Source organism: Amblyraja radiata, chromosome 14 (genome assembly GCF_010909765.2).
Source record: "Amblyraja radiata isolate CabotCenter1 chromosome 14, sAmbRad1.1.pri, whole genome shotgun sequence".
NCBI lineage: Eukaryota > Metazoa > Chordata > Chondrichthyes > Rajiformes > Rajidae > Amblyraja > Amblyraja radiata.
In genome coordinates, this window is record NC_045969.1 from 56,414,440 (window position 1) to 56,433,034 (window position 18,595).

General features: G+C 44.5%; 1 protein-coding gene across 1 annotated transcript in view; it reads right to left on the reverse strand.

The window, feature by feature from the left end:
• cfap91 (cilia and flagella associated protein 91) overlaps positions 1 to 18,595 on the reverse strand; it is an 81,354-nt gene that overhangs the window by 48,008 nt on the left and 14,751 nt on the right. The window contains exons 4-11 of the mRNA XM_033033415.1: positions 18,287 to 18,370; positions 17,094 to 17,150; positions 15,280 to 15,455; positions 11,395 to 11,572; positions 9,289 to 9,446; positions 8,816 to 8,998; positions 6,628 to 6,767; positions 5,458 to 5,574 (exon numbers count right to left, since the gene is read on the reverse strand). Coding sequence (XP_032889306.1) covers positions 5,458 to 5,574; positions 6,628 to 6,767; positions 8,816 to 8,998; positions 9,289 to 9,446; positions 11,395 to 11,572; positions 15,280 to 15,455; positions 17,094 to 17,150; positions 18,287 to 18,370 — 1,093 coding nt within the window. The remainder of the gene's footprint in view (positions 1 to 5,457; positions 5,575 to 6,627; positions 6,768 to 8,815; positions 8,999 to 9,288; positions 9,447 to 11,394; positions 11,573 to 15,279; positions 15,456 to 17,093; positions 17,151 to 18,286; positions 18,371 to 18,595) is intronic.

Here is an 18,595-nt window from a genome sequence, read left to right on the forward strand (position 1 = left end):
ACAAATAGGTCAATAATAAAATCGCTGGTCGGTGCGAACTCAGTGGACTATCTGCGCTGTATCTCCAAACTAAACAGTATAACATGCAGGGACATTCATTTAAAATAAAATTCAGTGATTATTTCACATGATTTCTCACTGTATCTGACCAATCTCAGTTTAAGATGTTTGGTCTGCCTTCGGCATTGACTCTGAACTAAATACCTAAACCAGACTCAATTGTTTCATCACATTGGTCTCAGTAAACTCACACATCTCTGCATTCAAGAGGCTGCCGTGGTTGGAATCACCGGCTCTGAGACCAGAGTGGGTAAAGCGACCTGAGATCAATACATAAGATTATAGCTCTTCTCAATAAAAAAAACAGGGACATATTTCACTCTAACCATGATGGCTAGAGCTTCTTGCAAGGTGATCTATGACCTCGCTAAGTAAATATTGTCGTAACGCTCAGTTCAGGTCAAATGAAGAAGATATTAACCATGTAATCACATAACAATTACAGCACGGAAACAGGCCATCTCGGCCCTTCAAGTCCGTGCCGAACACTTATTTTCCCCTAGTCCCATCTACCTGCACTCAGACCATAACCCTCCATTCCTTTCCCATCCATATAACTATCCAATTTATATTTAAATGATAAAATCGAACCTGCTTCCACCACTTCCACTGGAAGCTCATTCCACACAGCTACCACTCTCTGAGTAAAGAAGTTCCCCCTCATGTTACCCCTAAACTTCTGTCCCTTGATTCTCAAGTCATGTCCTCTTGTTTGAATCTTCCCTACTCTCAATGGGAAAAGCTTATCCACGTCAACTCTGTCTATCCCTCTCATCATTTTAAAAACCTCTATCAAGTCCCCCCTTAACCTTCTGCGCCCCAGAGAATAAAGACCTAACTTGCTCAACCTTTCTCTGTAACTTAGTTGCTGAAACCCAGGCAACATTCTAGTAAATCTCCTCTGTACTCTCTCTATTTTGTTGACATCGTTCCTATAATTAGGCAACCAAAATTGTACACCATACTCCAGAATTGCCCTCACCAATGCCTTGTACAATTTTAACATTACATCCCAACTTCTATACTCAATGCTCTGATTTATAAAGGCCAGCACACCAAAACCTTTCTTTACCACCCTATCTACATGAGATTCCACCTTCAGGGAACTATGCACAGTTATTCCTAGATCCCTCTGTTCAACTGCATTCCTCAATTCGCTAGCATTTACCATGTACGTCCTATTTTGATTTGTCCTGTCAAGATGTAGCACCTCACACTTATCAGCATTAAACTCCATCTGCCATCTTTCAGCCCACTCTTCCAAATGGCCTAATTCTCTCTGTAGACTTTGAAAATCTACTTCATTATCCACAACACCACCTATCTTAGTATCATCTGCATACTTACTAATCCAATTTACCACACCATCGTCCAGATCATTGATGTACATGACAAACAACAGTGGTCCCAACACAGATCCATGAGGCACCCCACTAGTCACTGGCCTCCAACCTGACAAACAGCCATCCACCATTACTCTCTGGCATCTCCCATTCAGCCACTGTTGAATCCATCTTGCTACTCCATCATTAATACCCAACAATTGAACCTTCTTAACCAACCTTCCATGAGGAACCTTGTCAAAGGCCTTACTGTTGTCCATATAGACAACATCCACTGCTTTACCCTCATCAATTTCCCGAGTAATCTCTTCAAAAAATTCAAGAAGATTAGTCAAACATGACCTTCCAGGCACAAATCCATGTTGACTGTTCCTAATCCGATCCTGTTTATCCAGATACTTATATATATTATCTCTAAGTATCATTTCCATTAATTTGCCCACCACTGACGTCAAACTAACAGGTCTATAATTGTTAGATTCACTCTTAGAACCCATTTTAAACAATGGAACAACATGCGCAGTACGCCAATCCTCCGGCATTATTCCCGTTTCTAATGCCATTTGAAATATTTCTGTCATAGCCCCTGCTATTTCTACACTAACTTCCCTCAATGTCCTAAGGAATATCCTGTCACGACCTTGTTCAGTGGAGCCCATGGATGTGTCACTGAAAGCAGTGAAGAATGCAATCTCCACACTGCTTGTCCCCGCGTTTAATGAAGTGACTTTTAAATTACTTGAAATAAAAGTTGATTTCTCTTTGTAACAAATGTCAACTGTGCTTCTGATGAAAGAGGCATCAATACACTTCTTTCACTAACCTTCCGTAATTCAGTTGACTTTTATTTAAAGTGGAAGATGCAAACATTGTCAGTTCCATCTGGACTTCACCCAGAGTGACTGGGGAGTCCAGAACAAGGGGCCACAGTTTAAGAATAAGGGGTCGGCCATTTAGGGCTGAGATGAGGAAACATCTTTTCACCCAGAGAGTTGTGAATCTGTGCAATTCTCTGCCACAGAAGGCAGTGGTGGCCAATTCACTGGATGTTTCCAAGAGAGACTTAGATTTAGCTCTTAGGGTTAACGGAATCAAGGGATATGGGGAGAAAGCAGGAACGGGGATACTGATTTTAGATGATCAGCCATGATCATATAGAATGGTGGTGCTGGCTCGAAGGGCCGAATGGCCTACTCCTGCACCTATTTTCTATGTTTCTATGACTGATAGAAATGCATGCTCCATTCTTGAAGGTATCTCGTGCGGGATTTGAAATCCCTGTCAGGTCATAATGTACCAATAAAGATGCTCTGCTTTTGTTCCATAGATTATCTGCTCTAGTTTAGTTTAGTGATATAGCACGGAAACAGGCCCTTCGGTCCAGCGAGTCCGCACCGACCAGCAATCCCTGCACACAAACACTATCCCACACACACTAGTGACAATTTACATTTACCTACAACCTGTATGTCTTTGGAGAGTGGGAGGAAACGGAAGATCTCGGAGAAAACCAATGCAGGTCACGGGGAGAACGTATAAACTCCGAACAGACAGCACCGGTCATCAGGAAAGAACCCGGGTCTCTGGCGCTGTGAGGCAGCCACTGTACCGCTGCTCCACCGTGCCGCAAAGGTTTCTCGTGCGAGATTTGAAAGCCCCGTCAAGTCATAATGAACCAACAAAGATGCTCTATTTCCTTTCCATAGATTATCTGTTTAGTTTAGTTGAGAGATACAGTGTGGAAACAGACCCTTCGGCCCACCGAGTCCGCACCGACCCCTGCACATGAACACTATCCTGCACACAGTTCTTCAGACTGAGAGTCAGGGGAGAGGGAAACTAGAGGTATGAAAAGATACAGAACAAACCCCAGAACAGAATGATCTGTTCTGCACCTTTTCTCACCTCTAATTTTCCTAATAATATGGAAACCTTTGAACCATTGAAACGAAGATTGACACAAAATGCTGGAGTAACTCGGTGGGACAGGCAGCATCTCTGGATACAAGGAATGGGTGACGTTTTGGGTTGAGGCCACTGAACATTGGGGAAGTAAGTTATGCTTTACTCTAAAACCTTGGCAGCAAAAGTTAATGACCACCCCCCAACGGAAAGGAACTGCAGATGCAGCCGTCACCGCAAAACGTCAATGATTCCGGGAATGCCGAGGCGACATGGTGAGAGAGAGGGAGTGAGAGAGCGTGAGAGAGACGAAATGGGAGGGGGGGAGAGAGAGATAGATAGATAGATAGAGAGAGAGAGAGAGAGAGAGAGAGAGAGATGGGGGGGGGGGAGGGAGCGAAAGGCAGATAGACACAACGTGGGTCGGTAGGTGAATGACGAACCTGCACACCAAGAAGAAGCTCGCGGTCTGAGCCTTCAACCATTATGATGAGTTTTAAGAAATTCTCAATGTCGTCAATGCATCGATCTAAATTCCTCAGTGTAATTGTGTTTGACCAAGTATTAATGATGTTGCGTTCCTTTGAATAAAGTTCACAGGGCGTCAATAATACTTGGTCAAAACACAATTACATTTACTGCGGAATGTGGATCGATTATTTGATGACACATTGCATAACTACATGTTAATGTGCTAGTAGTTAACACATCGTTTTTGTCTGATGGCCGGTGCAGTGGTTTTTAATCCATGTTCGTTTAAAAAAAAAATCCGTATTTAACAAGTCGAATGTTTAAAAAAAAAAAAACTGTATTTAGCAACGCGAATTCGTATTTCCGTACGAAATACGGAAAATTAGCGCGGACCCCCCCATTGGCGCGGGGCCCAATTGGGAGCAATCGGTCCAATCGGCTTAGGGCCGGCCCTGCCCCCTGCAATAAGGAAGGGTCCTAACCCAAAACGTTGCCTATCCACTTTCTCCAAAGATGCTGCCTGACCCGCTGAGTTACTCCAGCACCGTTCTTTGGTAAAACAGTATCTGCAGTTGCTTGTGCCTACAACATTCAGTCCATTTGATTCGTGATCCCTCTTGGACTGATTGCAGATGATACAAGGAACTATATCTGATGAAGGATGTGCTGGCATTGGAGAGGGTCCAGAGTAGGTTTACAAGAATGATCCCAGGAATGATTGGGTTAATATGCGATGAGCATTTGATGACACTGGGCCTGTACTAGCTGGAGTTTAGACGGTTGAGGGGTACTGCATTGAAACTTACCGAATAGTGAAAGGCGTGGATAGAGTGGATGTGGAGAGGAAGTTTCCACTAGTGGGAGAGTCTAGGACTAGACGTCATATCCTCAGAATAAACGGACATTCCTTTAGGAAGGAGATGAGGAGGAATTTCTTTAGTCAGTGAGTGGTGAAACTGTGGAATTCATTGCCGCGGAAGGCTGTGGAGACCATCAATGGATATTTTAAAGGCAGAGATAGATAAATTCTTGATCAGTACGGGTGTCAGGGATTATGGGGAGAAGGCAGGAGAATAGGGTCGAGAGGAAAGATAGATCAGCCATGATTGAATGGCGGAGTAGAATTGATGGGCTGAATGGCCTGATTCTGCTCCTATCATTTTTGAACATAATTGACTAGTTCAGTAAATGCCATGCCACATTATGTTAAGTAGAACTATTCAAGAGTCGGGACACTGCAGATGCTGGAATGTTGAGCAAAACACAAAGTGCTGGAGGATCTCAGCGGGTCAGGCAGCATCTGTGGAGGGAAGGTATGGCATTTGGGTATACGTTTCGGGTCGGGTCCTTTCTACACACTGATGGAGTAGGGGGAGAACAGCAGGAATTACAGAGGGAACGCAGTGAGAGTCCCAATCTGAAACATTTACTGTCTATTCTTTCCACAGATGCTGTGTGACCTGCTGAGTTCCTCCAGCACTTTATGTTTTACTATTCAAGTCTTCCTGCTTTGTCACAACAATATCTCCAGGCATAATAGATCAACTGTGGTCATTTTTGTCAAACGCTGAAAATTAGCATGCTTGTTTCTTTATCTTAAGGACGAACAGTCTTGGAAAACAAATGACTAAAAAAGATTGCTTTGGCTTTATAAAGGTAGCTGTTGTATGTTAGTCCTTACCTCAGGCGGTGGTTCAACGGTTGGTGTTGGAGGACGAGGAGGAGGTTTTAGAATCTTGAACAAAAAGCGCAGAGGCTTTTCCACCTTTTCTCCTTTGCATTTTGCATCTTGTATTGCCTGAGGTTTACAAAGAGTTGCTGTTAGTTTACTGCCCATGATTTTTAAATAATTGAGTTATTGTTGGAGGAGTACATAGGTTTAAGGTGAAGGGGAAAAGATTTAATAGGAATCTTTAAGGGCAACTTTTTGACACAAAGGGGGGTGGGTGTATGGAACAAGCTGCCAGAGGAGGTAGTTAAGGCATGCTCTACCGCAATGTTTAAGAAACAGTTTGACAGGTACATGGATAGGACAGGTTTGGAGGGATATGGACCAAACGCAGGCAGGTGGGACTAATGTAGATGGGACATGTATGTCGGTGTGGTCAGGTTGGACGGAAGGGCCTGTTTCCACACTGTACGACTATTACACTAGTGATCACACTGTATTTCTCTAATAGGGCAAAATATATATTGTTTTTAAGCTAGGCTAAGTAATACCAATAATATTTCAAAATAATGTGCCAGTTTAGTAGAGAAAATGTGGTGGGTAAGTGCGAGGGAAGACAGTGGAAAGTAAACAATAGAAAGAGAAATGTAGATACAAGGAACAGCAGATGGTGGTTTACAAAAGAAAAACTCAAATGCTGGACTAACTCAGCAAGTCAGGCAGCATCTCTGGAGAACATGGTTAGGTGAAGTTTTTAGACTGCCACCCTGACCCAAAACATCACCTATCCATGTTTTCCAGAGATGTTGCATGACCCGCCAAGTTACTCCAGTGTCTTTATTTTGTATAAGAATAGGGAACAAAGGTGGAACGATCTTTATCAAGGGCGAGTTGAAGGGCAGCTGCCTGGGGCGATCAAAGAGATGCAAAATTATGTTGAGTACGGAGAGGAAATACTGCCGAGACTATGATTGTGGCATTCTACTTATTGCTAACGCTAGTTTGATCAGTCTACAGGAAAAGGGGTAAATTAATCTACCAAAGAATGAAATTGGGTAATTTAGGGCAGCACGATAGCGTAGCAGTAGAGTTGCTGCCTTATGGTGCCAGAGACAGGGGTTCGATCCTGACTACCATTACAGGTTCAAGTGAACAAGCCCACAAGGCTAGCACTAAAGTTACCTTGTGAAGTTTAGCCAATTCCAATTCCTTTCGAGCAGCATACTTCAAGAAGCCGTCCTTTGTTGTAAGTATGGGTCTCTGAATCCGTATACGTGGTTGAGTAACAAAGTCAGGCAATGCGTCCTCCAAATCTAGCAAACCTAATACAAGTTTAAAAGGTGCAGCACATGCCTGAGGTAGCTTGAACACATTTGTAAGCAAGAAATATCCCTCTCGTTTTAGCTTAAAAGAGTGTTTATTATACGTGTTTTTTTAATCTTTTTTCATACCTTTCATTATTTGGGGTTGGAGAACATGTGGAATCCTTCAGCTTCACCATTGAGTTAATAGGTCTTTGGAATCTGTCATATTAACACTGCAGGCATACACAGATTATCACCAGATTGTGAATGCCTAGAAAATGATTTGCCACCTTTTCGTTGCTCTCCTCTTTATTAATTGTCTTTAACAGTTAGAACATCAGCTACTGGAGATGTACAACTATTTAATATTCACACCAGGCATGTGCCAGTGGTTTGAGAATCGAAAACTCCTCGCCACACACCCTGCACACATATTCCCCAGGCAATGCTGGACGCAGGTAAAGAGTTACAGATAGGAGCGAGTTTGAGGTCAGTGGAATCCATTTTGAAGGTGTGGAGCACAGGCTGTGAAACCAAATATATAATGCTAATGGTTTGCTCCACTTTGATCCTGAAGGCCCAGAAATAGTGAGATACAAGAGAAGGAAAATGGAGCGGCTCCCCTGCTGATTCCCACAGTTCCCAGCCTCCTGATCCACTATCAGCTTGAAGTCCACAGGACCTGATCTGTTACTCACTCCCATCATCATCACAAAGCCACAACGTCTCATGCTTGCTTCTCCTTCTCACAGACCATCCGTTGGTTCCAGAATTTGTTTTCCTAATCATTTTTTTTAAACTGCCGCTATAACCAACTAGCATACTTTTTTTGGTGCGTGAAAAATGCCACGGGTTCAAAGTCAAAAGTGAGACTTAACATTATTTGGACATTCGAGCCGGGTCCTAATGCCACTGCAATTGTTCGGACACCTTAGATGCTGTATTAGTCCTTCACCCATCGTATGATAACATTGGGCATTCTGTCAGTTGTAACCTTTATAAAGTCTCTGATATTGGTTTCCCATTCTTTTTGTGTCTACTTTTTTATCACCTTCCCTCCATCGTATCCCACCTAAGGTGTTATGGGAAATTATCGCCATGTGTCAAATTCATTACAGCTTCAATTATTTTACAACCCTCAACGATCATCAGTCTGAAGAAGGGTCCCGACCCAAAACGCCACCTGCCTATTCCCTCCACAGATGCCGTCTGACCGGCTGAGTTCTCCAGCACCTTGTATTTTGACCAACGCTAACTATGTCAGCCTATCACCTTAGCTTCTCATCCTCAACGTAAAAAATATATTATTGTACTTGCCTTTGTAGCAGGTCTGTATTAAGTAATTTCATAAAACATTGGTGCAAATTGGAACACTTAGGCAACTTCAGAAACACAGAATTGAAGACCCGCAGCAGAAAATCCATTCTGGGAACTGTCAAGAGACTCTGGTGTAGAGTTTGCATGTCCTCCCTGTGACCACATGGGATTTCTCCAGGTGCTCACTCCAAAGATGTACAGGCTTGTAGGTTCATTGGCTTCGGTAAAATTTTAAATTGTCCCTAGTGCGTAGGATAGTGTAAGTGTATCGTTGGTTGGCGCAGGCACGGTGGGCCGAAGGGCCTGTTTGCGTGCTGTGTCTCTAAAGTCTAACCATTTTCATATCCACATGTATACGAATATCCAGCATCAGCTGCCTCATTCTGTTCAGTCTTTCCTATTTCAAACTTAAAGGCTAACAATGAAGCTAATTTGATGTAAATTTGAACCTGAGATTTTATATGAATATTTTTGTAAACTGATTGTCCCAAGCTTATCCCTTCTGACGGTCAGATGAGATGGAATCTGAAACAAATGTAAACTTGTACGTGTCGGAAGGAACTGCAGATGCTGGTTTACACCGAAGAGAGACACAAAATGCTGGAGTAACTCAGCGGGACAGGCAGCATTTCTGGAGAGAAGGAATGGGTGGGTCGAGAGAGTCTGAAGAAACGTCACCCATGCCTTCTCTCCAGAGATGCTGCCTGTCCCGCTGAGTAAACGTGTACTTGATTTTAGCACTGACTTACCATCGTACGTGGATAGTAAATGGCTCTTCACAACAAACCGCTCCGAGTTCTGGTCTGGGAACTGGCCAATTCGTGAAATAGGTGCATAAACCTGTGAACCACAATCTGCATAGTCCTTGATGAGGCTACGCTGTTCAAGCCTCCCTTCCACATTTCTTCGCTTAGCTGTTAATTTTCTTATTTCTTAAAACAAATTATAAAACATCAATTAACTGTCAGAACGCAAGCTTGCACGCGATTCAAAATTTGATTGTTGGTGCAATCGCTTATTTTTGAAAGATAAATGAACCGACACATGGACTCAACATTTCTTATGGTAAAGCCAAGGACGTTACTGGAGGAACAGCAGCACATATTCCGATTGGGTGGCTTACAACCCAACAGTATGAACACTGATTTTCCAATTCAATTCTGACAAATATCTATTTCTATTATCATTCCCCGTGTAATGGTAAACCTTGGACAAACAAAACCTTTGATGTGTTCCAGTCTGATCTTCTTTATTGTCACTGCCTTCTTCTGCTGATATTTGGACCACTGAATGTCAATCCGTTTCACATTCATTTCCTGTTGCTTGGCTTCACGTTGACTTAACAAGCTCTTCAGCACATCCAGTCGGATTTCCTGAAGCCTTAAGATAAAGTTCAAGAAATCAAATTGCAAGGCTAGGTTTTCAGTCTCAAAGAATTTGCTGCAATATATTGAATAGAATGTACAGGAGCAGGGAATTTAACAAACATGCTACTTTTTTTTCCCTTCTAATAAATTTCCAATTCCCCTTTGAAATCTGATTCCACGATCCTTTTGGACAATACATTCCAAATGGCAATAAGCTTCTGTGTATAAAAGCACAACTCTTTCTATATATTTTCCATACAACCCTTTCTATATATAAGGTGAGAGGAGCAAGGTTTAAAGGAGATGTGCAGGGCAAGCATTTTTTTTAAACGCAGAGTGGTTGGTGCCTGGGCAGTGAAGAAAGCGAATGGCATGTTGGCCTTTATGACACGAGGAGTCGAGTATAGGAGCAAAGAGGTCCTTCTGCAGTTGTACACAGCCTAGTGAGACCACACCTGGAGTATTGTGTGAAGTTTTGGTCCCCTAATTTGAGGAAGGACATTCTTGCTATTGAGGGAGTTCAGCGTAGGTTTACAAGGTTAATTCCCGGGATGGCGGTACTGTCATATGCTGAGAGAATGGAGCGGCTGAGCATCAGAAGGATGAGAGGTGATCTTATTGAAACATATAAGATTGTTAAGGGTTTGGACACTCTAGAGGCAGGAAACATGTTCCCGATGTTGGGGGAGTCCAGAACCAGGGGCCACAGTTTAAGAATAAGGAGTAAGCCATTTAGAACAGAGATGAGGAAACACTTTTTCTCACAGAGAGCTGTGAGTCTGTGGAATTCTCTGCTTCTGAGGGCGGTGGAGGCCGGTTCTCTGGGTACTTTCGAGAGCTAGATAGGGCTCTTAAAGATAGCGGAGTCAGGGGATATGGGGAGAAGGCAGGAATTGGGTACTGATTGGGATGATCAGCCATGATCACATTGAATGGCGGTTCTGGCTCGAAGGGCCGAATGGCCTACTCCTGCACCTATTGTCTATTGGAACACACTACCAGGAGTGGTGGTGGAGGCAGGTACAATCATGACATTTGAGAGGCTTTTAGATAGGCACACATGGAGTGGCAGGGATTGTAGATATGGATCACGTGCAGGCAGAGGAGTATAGAACATACACAGGATTAGATACAGCACAGGAACAGGCCCATCGGCCCACAATGTCTGTGCCAAACATGATGCCAAGTTAAACTGATCCCATTTGCTTGTACATGAGCCATATCCCTCTATTCCCCATACTTCCATGTGGCCAGTTAAACGCCTGTTAAACGCCACTATCATATCTGTTTCCACCACCACCCCAGGCCCCCACCACTCTGCATAAAAAACTTGCCCCGCACATCTCCAATGATGTATTATTAGTAAATCATTCCATTTTTTTTTTATCTTGACATTTGTGGGGTTTTTTTCCTCTTTATTTCTTACTTCCTATCTATATAAAAAAAACTAGAAGTAGAATCAATCCACAATTGATAATATTAATAATGTACAACTGATATACATGAAATGTTTATATGTGTTTGCTTCTAATAAAAATATTGTTTTTAAATTGCCCCGCACATCTCCATTAAACTTTCTCCCTCTCACCTCATAGCTTTGCCCTCTAATGTTAGAGAAGATTAGTTTAACTTGACATCAATGTCGGCACAAACATTGTGCTGAATGGATGACTCAAGGTGGCATTAGCATTGCTTATTTTATTGTCCCATTAAGGTTCTTCATTACACCTAGTTAAAATAAACCTCGTTAGCTCCTGTTACAGGGGAAGGTAGAGTTTAATATTTGTGGCCGTTGGTTATGGTTATTATTGGATCCTAATTAAGTCATTCGTACTTTTCTATTGCATTCTGCTTCATCTGAATAGTTTTCTTACACAAGCCTGAGATAAAATGGGTATTTAATGTTAATAAATGGTTTTCTGGCGGAGTGCTTGGTTTTGGCGTGGAGATTTAATGCGTACTTTTCAATTTCTTCCTCCCGGTATGCCCACTCGTTTCTCTCCATCTCCTCCATCATCTTCTTCCTCTTCTCCAGTTGCCAGCGATCGCCGAGCGGAGGGAGAGAAGCTTCCCATGCCCGCTTTTCCCGTGCCCGTTGAATCATCTCCACCTCTGCCAAGCCCGCTGGCAAACCTTGGCCTATGGTCATGTGGGAGAAGGAAACAGACGAGAAACTGAGAACATGACTAGAATTCACTTTCACAAACAAAAATGTATTAAGGATTGTTATAAGGCAGATTATTTTGTTCTTCGGGAGCCTCTTTAATAGGCACAATGGTAGAGCCACTGCCTCACAGTGCCCAGAGACCCGGGTTTGAACCCAACACGTGGTGCTGTCTGTGTGGAGTTTGCACGTTCCCCCTGTGACCGCGTGGGTTTCCTCCGGGTGCTCTGGTTTCCTCCCACATCTCAAAAACATGAAGATTAATTGGCCTTTGTAAATTGCCCCTAGTGTGTCGGGAGTGAATGAGAAAGTGGGACAACATAGAACTAGGGTGATGGATGGTCTGCATGGACTCGGTGGGCCGAAGAGCCTCTTTGATGCTGTAGCTTTCAATTCAATCAAAATGTGTTGACAAAAAACAACTGCTCAATATGTCACATCCTGTAAGTTAGCTTTTGTTTTATTTGAGAAAAATAGATATCATTTGAAAATTGCATCCAATTTTTTCCATCAGAAATACCCTTACATAGTAACATTTCCCTCAGGATCAAGAGCACTTGTGGGATCAGTGCTAAGAGGAGTCATCACAGCAATATACAAGGGGCCATGTACCTCGGGTGCTGGACCTGGAAACTGGGTGGAACCCCTCTCTCTGGTCACACACCTGTAGCTGTGAAACTTACAGTGATCATGGGCACATTGCAATGAGTGTCTGAGAGCTAGAGTGGGAAAGGCTGGGGCAAGGGTAAAGCCACTCAGATGTCCTTTGAATAAAGATACAAAGTGCTGAAACAACTCAGTGGGTCAGGCAGAAGCTGTGAAGAACATGACTATGTAAAGTTTTGGGTCGGGACCCTTCTTCAGCCTTTGAGCTTGGAAAAAAATAAAAAATAAAAAGACAGAGACAAAAGGAGCAAAAGAAAGAACGCAAAGCGATACTTCAGAAGATGTGGCAGGAAGGTAGAGAAATTGTTTTAATCGGTGATTTCAATCCAGCAAATATAAACTTGGTTGCCCTGTAACTTAATCTTTGAACCAATGTTGTATAATGTTAGTACCTCCACCAATGTAAAGCACTTTGGCCAACGAGAGTTGTTTTTTAAATGTGCTATAGAAATAAAAGTGACTTGACTTGACTTGTACTTCTAAATGCGACGTGCAAGGATATTTTATGACCCTATGCATTCAAGGAATGGGAATCCTCAGTTCCAAGCACGTGTCAAATATTTACTTTCACCACGTTCATTTTATCATTTATTTTCCTCCCAGGTTTCCAGAAGGCAATGACACCTTGGAAATTTACACGTGTATTGGGTGTCTGCTGCTAGCTAGTCAAGTTTGATTCTGCCTTCACACCATGACCAGCATACTTTCACTGAGGGATTTGCAAAAGCATTCACCACACCTACAGTCTCTTGTGCTGCTATTCACAACTGGGCATTATAGCTGTTTTTTCCATTTGTTTTTAAAGGAGATTTGAAGTATGCTCGCACCCATTCCTCCCCAGCCAATACTTGCCAATCGTCAAGGGTGTTTTATTGTCTTATTAGACCAAGTACAGACCCATTGGGTCTGCTCCCCCAACGCAGCCGTCCCCTACCTGTAACCCCCATGGGAGGCGTGGGGGGCAGAGAGGGAGGGGGGGGGCGCGTCATCACAAGGGAGGTCTGGTTCCCGAACACAATACTCCCTCGCTCCTGGCTGGCGGCTCCCGGCTGCAGGCTGCCCCCAACGCACCCGTCCCCTACCCGTAGCCCCCACGGGAAGCTAGCTCCAGGCAGGGCTCGAGTACGGGGGGGGGGGGGGGGGGGGGGGGGGCGTGGTGACGTCAATTGCAGCGCGAGCAAGAAGACAGCGGGTTTTTTTGTCAAAGGGGGGGAGAGAGGGGAGAGGGGGAGAGAGGGAGAGGGGGGAGGAGGGGGGGAGGGGGAGAGGGGGAGAGGGGGAGTAGGGGGAGAGAGGGAGCGAGGGGGAGAGCGTGGGGGCGAGGGGGGGAGGGGGAGAGGGGGATGAGGGGGAGGGGGAGAGGAGGGAGGCGGGGGCTGACGAGGGGGGGGAGGGGGAGAGAGGCAGAGGGGCGATGAGGGGGATCGGAGAGGGAGAAGGGAGAAGAGAGGGGGAGAAGAGGGAGAGGGGGGACGAGGCCGGGGAGAGGGGGGGAGGGGGGAGAGGGGGAGAGGGAGGAGACGGGGGGGACGAGGGGGGAGGGGGAGAGGGGGAAGGGAGGGGGAGGGAGGAGAACGAGAGGAAGGGGAGAGGGGGAGAGGGGAGAGGGAGGAGAGGGCGGGGAGTAGGGGGGAGGAAGGGGGGAGAGGGGTGAGAGGCGGAGAGCGGGACGAGGGGGATGAGAGGGGCGATGAGATGTGACGAGGGGACGAGAGGGGCGAGGGGGAGAGGGGGGAGAGAGAGGAGAGAGAAGAGGGGAGGAGAACTTTAGGGAGGAGGGGGAGAGAGGGGAGAGAGAGGAGAGGGGGAGAAAGGGAAGGGAGAGAGAGGAGAGAGGGGGAGAGAGAGGAGGAGAGGCAAGAGAGGGAAAGAGAGGGGAGAGAGAGCGAGAGAAAGAGGGAGAGAGAGGAGAGAGGGGGAGAGAGAGGAGAGGGGGAGAGGGGAGAGGGGGGGGAGAGAGGAGGGGGGGAGAGAGAGGAGGGGGGAGAGAGAGGAGGGGGGAGAGAGGAGGGGGAGAGAGAGGGGAGGAGGGGGAGAGAGTAGGAGGGAGAGAGGGGGGGGAGAGAGAGGTGGGGGGAGAGAGAGGAGGGGGGAGAGAGAGGAGGGGGGAGAGAGAGGAGGGGGGAGAGAGAGGAGGGGGGAGAGAGAGGAGGGGGGAGAGAGAGGAGGGGGGAGAGAGAGGAGGGGGGAGAGAGGAGGGGGGAGAGAGGGGAGGGGGAGAGAGGAGGATGGGGGAGAGGAAGAAGGGGAGAGAGGAGGAGGGGAGCGGGGCAGGCAGCTCGCGGGGGGACGTCACTCGCAGTACGCATATCAAAGACGGCAGCACGCAGAGACATTTTGATGTCATCAGCCAAAGCCGCTCGGTTTTAGTTTCAAAGTTATTTCAGATTCTCGAACATTTTGTTTAATAACTCGAGAAATAATGCATGAAATTTTAAGATAAGGCGATTTTTGACATCACGGCATAAATCTCTATCGGAACATGTAAAAATGTCACCGTTAGCGTGTCGTTTCTTCGAGAAGATGTGATCACACACAAACAAATAAATACACACACACATCCAAGATCAGAGTTTTATCATTATAATAAGGATATGATGTCCCAAAACGGAACAGTAAAATACTTACTTGCAGCAGCAGAACAGATATGTAAACATAGTTCTCTATAAATATACTAATAGCCAATACAGCGTTAATAGACATATAAACTAGAGGCCTTCTTGATCCTCACACCTTAGACATTCAATCAACCACGGGTGTTGTTAATGGTTGTAATAAGAGTTGTCCTTAGCTTTCTAAGGTTACTTTATTGGCTTGTTATAACCTGGGCACTTGAGTGGATATTTCATCAAGAGGAAAACTAAAGGGTCATTATTTTAATTAATTTTAATTCAATCACAAGTGAAAGCATAGCATGGAGTACTCCATAAATGATTAATCATTAGTATTACATGACTTTAACAGTTATTAAATTACTTCTTGACTAATTATTCTTCCACATTACTGAAGGGCTCACCAAATTTTAAAGTAGCGAGGGTGAGGAGCTCAGGGGCTGAGCCTGGGCGCATAACATATTCTGGAGAGTACGGCTCAGTCTGTGTCTCACTGTCCCTGTAGTCGGTCTGCACCCCCACACTCCGCCTGGGTGGAGACTCAAAATCAAAATCCTCAAAATCTGCCACCGTGTCATCCCTGAAAAGAATCAGCAGAGAATACATTTTAGGATAGAAATAAAATTACCTCCAGAATTTTAGTGTTAATGAGGCATAAAAGACTAAAGGCCCATAAAAGACAATTGAAGAAAACTTGACAAAGATTAAATGATGTACGGCACACGGGACATCGATGCACATATAACCATATAACAATTACAGCACGGAAACAGGCCATCTCGGCCCTTCTAGTCCGTGCCGAACACGTATTCTCCCCTAGTCCCATCTACCTGCACGCAGACCATAACCCTCCATTCCTTTCCCGTCCATATAACTATCCAATTTATTTTTAAATGATAAAATCGAACCTGCCTCCACCACCTCCTGGAAGCTCATTCCACACAGCCACCACTCTCTGAGTAAAGAAGTTCCCCCTCATGTTACCCCTAAACGTCTGTCCCTTAATTCTCATCATGTCCTCTTGTTTGAATCTTCCCTACTCTCAGTGGGAAAAGCTTATCCACGTCAACTCTGTCTATCCCTCTCATCATTTTAAAGACCTCTATCAAGTACCCCCTTAACCTTCTGCGCTCCAAAGAATAAAGACCTAACTTGTTCAACCTTTCTCTGTAACTTAGTTGCTGAAACCCAGGCAACATTCTAGTAAATCTCCTCTGTACTCTCTCTATTTTGTTGACATCCTTCCTATAATTAGGCGACCAAAATTGTACACCATACTCCAGAATTGGCCTCACCAATGCCTTGTACAGTTTTAACATTACATCACAACTTCAATACTCAATGCTCTGATTTATAAAGGCCAGCACACCAAAAGCTTTCTTTACCACCCTATCTACATGAGATTCCACCTTCAGGGAACTGTGCACTGGCCTCCAACCTGACAAACAGCCATCCACCATTACTCTCTGGTGTCTCCCATTCAGCCACTGTTGAATCCATCTTGCTACTCCACCATTAATACCCAACAATTGAACCTTCTTAACCAACCTTCCATGAGGAACCTTGTCAAAGGCCTTACTGAAGTCCATATATACAACATCCACTGCTTTACCCTCATCAATTTCCCGAGTAACCTCTTCAAAAAATTCAAGAAGATTAGTCAAACATGACCTTCCAGGCACAAATCCATGTTGACTGTTCCTAACCAGACCCTGTTTATCCAGATGCTTATATATATTATCTCTAAGTATCCGTTCCATTAATTTGCCCACCACTGACGTCAAACTAACAGTTCTATAATTGCTATGTTTACTCTTAGACCCCTTTTTAAACAATGGAACAACATGCGCAGTACCCCAATCCTCCGGCACTATTCCCATTTCTAATGACATTTGAAATATTTCTGTCATAGCCCCTGCTATTTCTACACTAACTTCCCTCAATGTCCTAGGGAATATCCTGTCCGGACCTGGAGACTTATCCACTTTTATATTTTTCAAAAGTGTCAGTACTTCCTCTTCTTTGAATCTCATAGTTTCCATAGCTACTCTACTTGTTTCCCTTACCTCACATAATTCAATATCCTTCTCCTTGGTGAATACCGGTACATCTCTCGGTACAATTCCACACAGTTTTAAAACTCCCTCAAGGAGAAAAAGTCGTGAAAGTTACAGCAGTAAAATGACCGGTCTGCAGGGAAAGGTTACAATGAACTTACTTGGACATCTCCATCATTACATTCACAGGCAGCTGTTGCACGAAGGGAATAATAGGTCTGTGAGAAAAAAACAAATAAAGAAATTATTCCCTTTTATCCTGTATCTGTACACTGTGGATGGCTCAATTGTAATCACGTATTGTATTTCCACTGACTGGTTAGCATGCATCAAAAGCTTTTGACTGTACCTCGGTACACGTGACAAGAAACTAATCTAAATTAAATAAGAGTGCGTGGCCACAAATAATAACGCCAGTCAGCTTATGATGACTACAATTTTATCCAGTCCATCACAGTAAACTGTGCATCTAGTTATATAACTTGGAGAGACCAAATTGCGCCAAAAAACAAACTGGCACCCAGCAGGCAGCTGGCCGGGACAGCATCGGCAAGCATGCCCGACTCGTCTGCTGTAGTCACACAATGGAGGACTCACCCGCTGCGGACCAACGTCAGAGGACCCGCCAGGTAAAGGGCCTGTCCCACTTTCACCACCTAATTCATGACCTTTTTTACTCGTGAACATTTTTCATCAGGCTAGAAAAAACGCCCCGACTTACTTGATGTCATGAGTACCTACGACTAGCATCACGGCCTGCTACGACCTACCTACGACCTCCTATGACCTCGTGACGACCATGCTGCGAGTACGAGTCAAGGGCAAACTCGGCAGGGGCCCTTAAGTCCCTCGCAGACTCTGAATCTGCCCCGATCCACCAGCGTCTTTGGAACCGGGAGTGAGGAGGGACCAAGAGTGAGGCGGACCAGCAGGAGCAATGGGGGGGGCCCAGCGGAGGGCTGCCTAGAACAAAGGGGGACCCAGCATGGGAGGGGGGAGGCGGGGGGGGGGGCTGCTGCCACATGCAGCGGCAGGCAGTAGATAGGACCGTTCGGTACTTTGTACCCTAGGTACATGTGACAATAAAATATCATTCATTCAATTAAAATAAAATTGCTTTGTTTTATAACATATGCATAAATGAGAAACAAACTGAGGGGGTGGAAGGAACTAAAAAATAAAAACTGAATTATTCAGTAATTGAAACTCAATCACAGAAACTCCTCTCATGTAATTTAAATTCAAATTATCAATAATACAAATTTTAAAAATATATATTTTTTCACAGCAAGTTCATGCCAGGTTTTCCCAATTGTACTGGCAACCAAAAAACTATTTTCTTTCATTATCCTACCTTGTGAAGTACTTGTACCGGCCTCTGCCACTCACTTCCGCATCTGGCGGAGCTTGCATCTGCATTTTTAAGGACGAGTTATAGCTGGGGAAAAAAATGTATACTTTTATTATAGTTTTAATTTCTCAGTAGCAGCTGGTTGCAAAAAACATAAAAAACAATCCATGCAAAATACATTCTCTAAAGAGAGATGAGGGATGATGTACTTCATTAGTAAGCCTTGTTAAAATGTTCATTTGTGTCAGGTCTTTAGAATATTCCTGATGAATTGCTGTTCGTATTGGTAACAGCTTTAACATCATTTCTCAC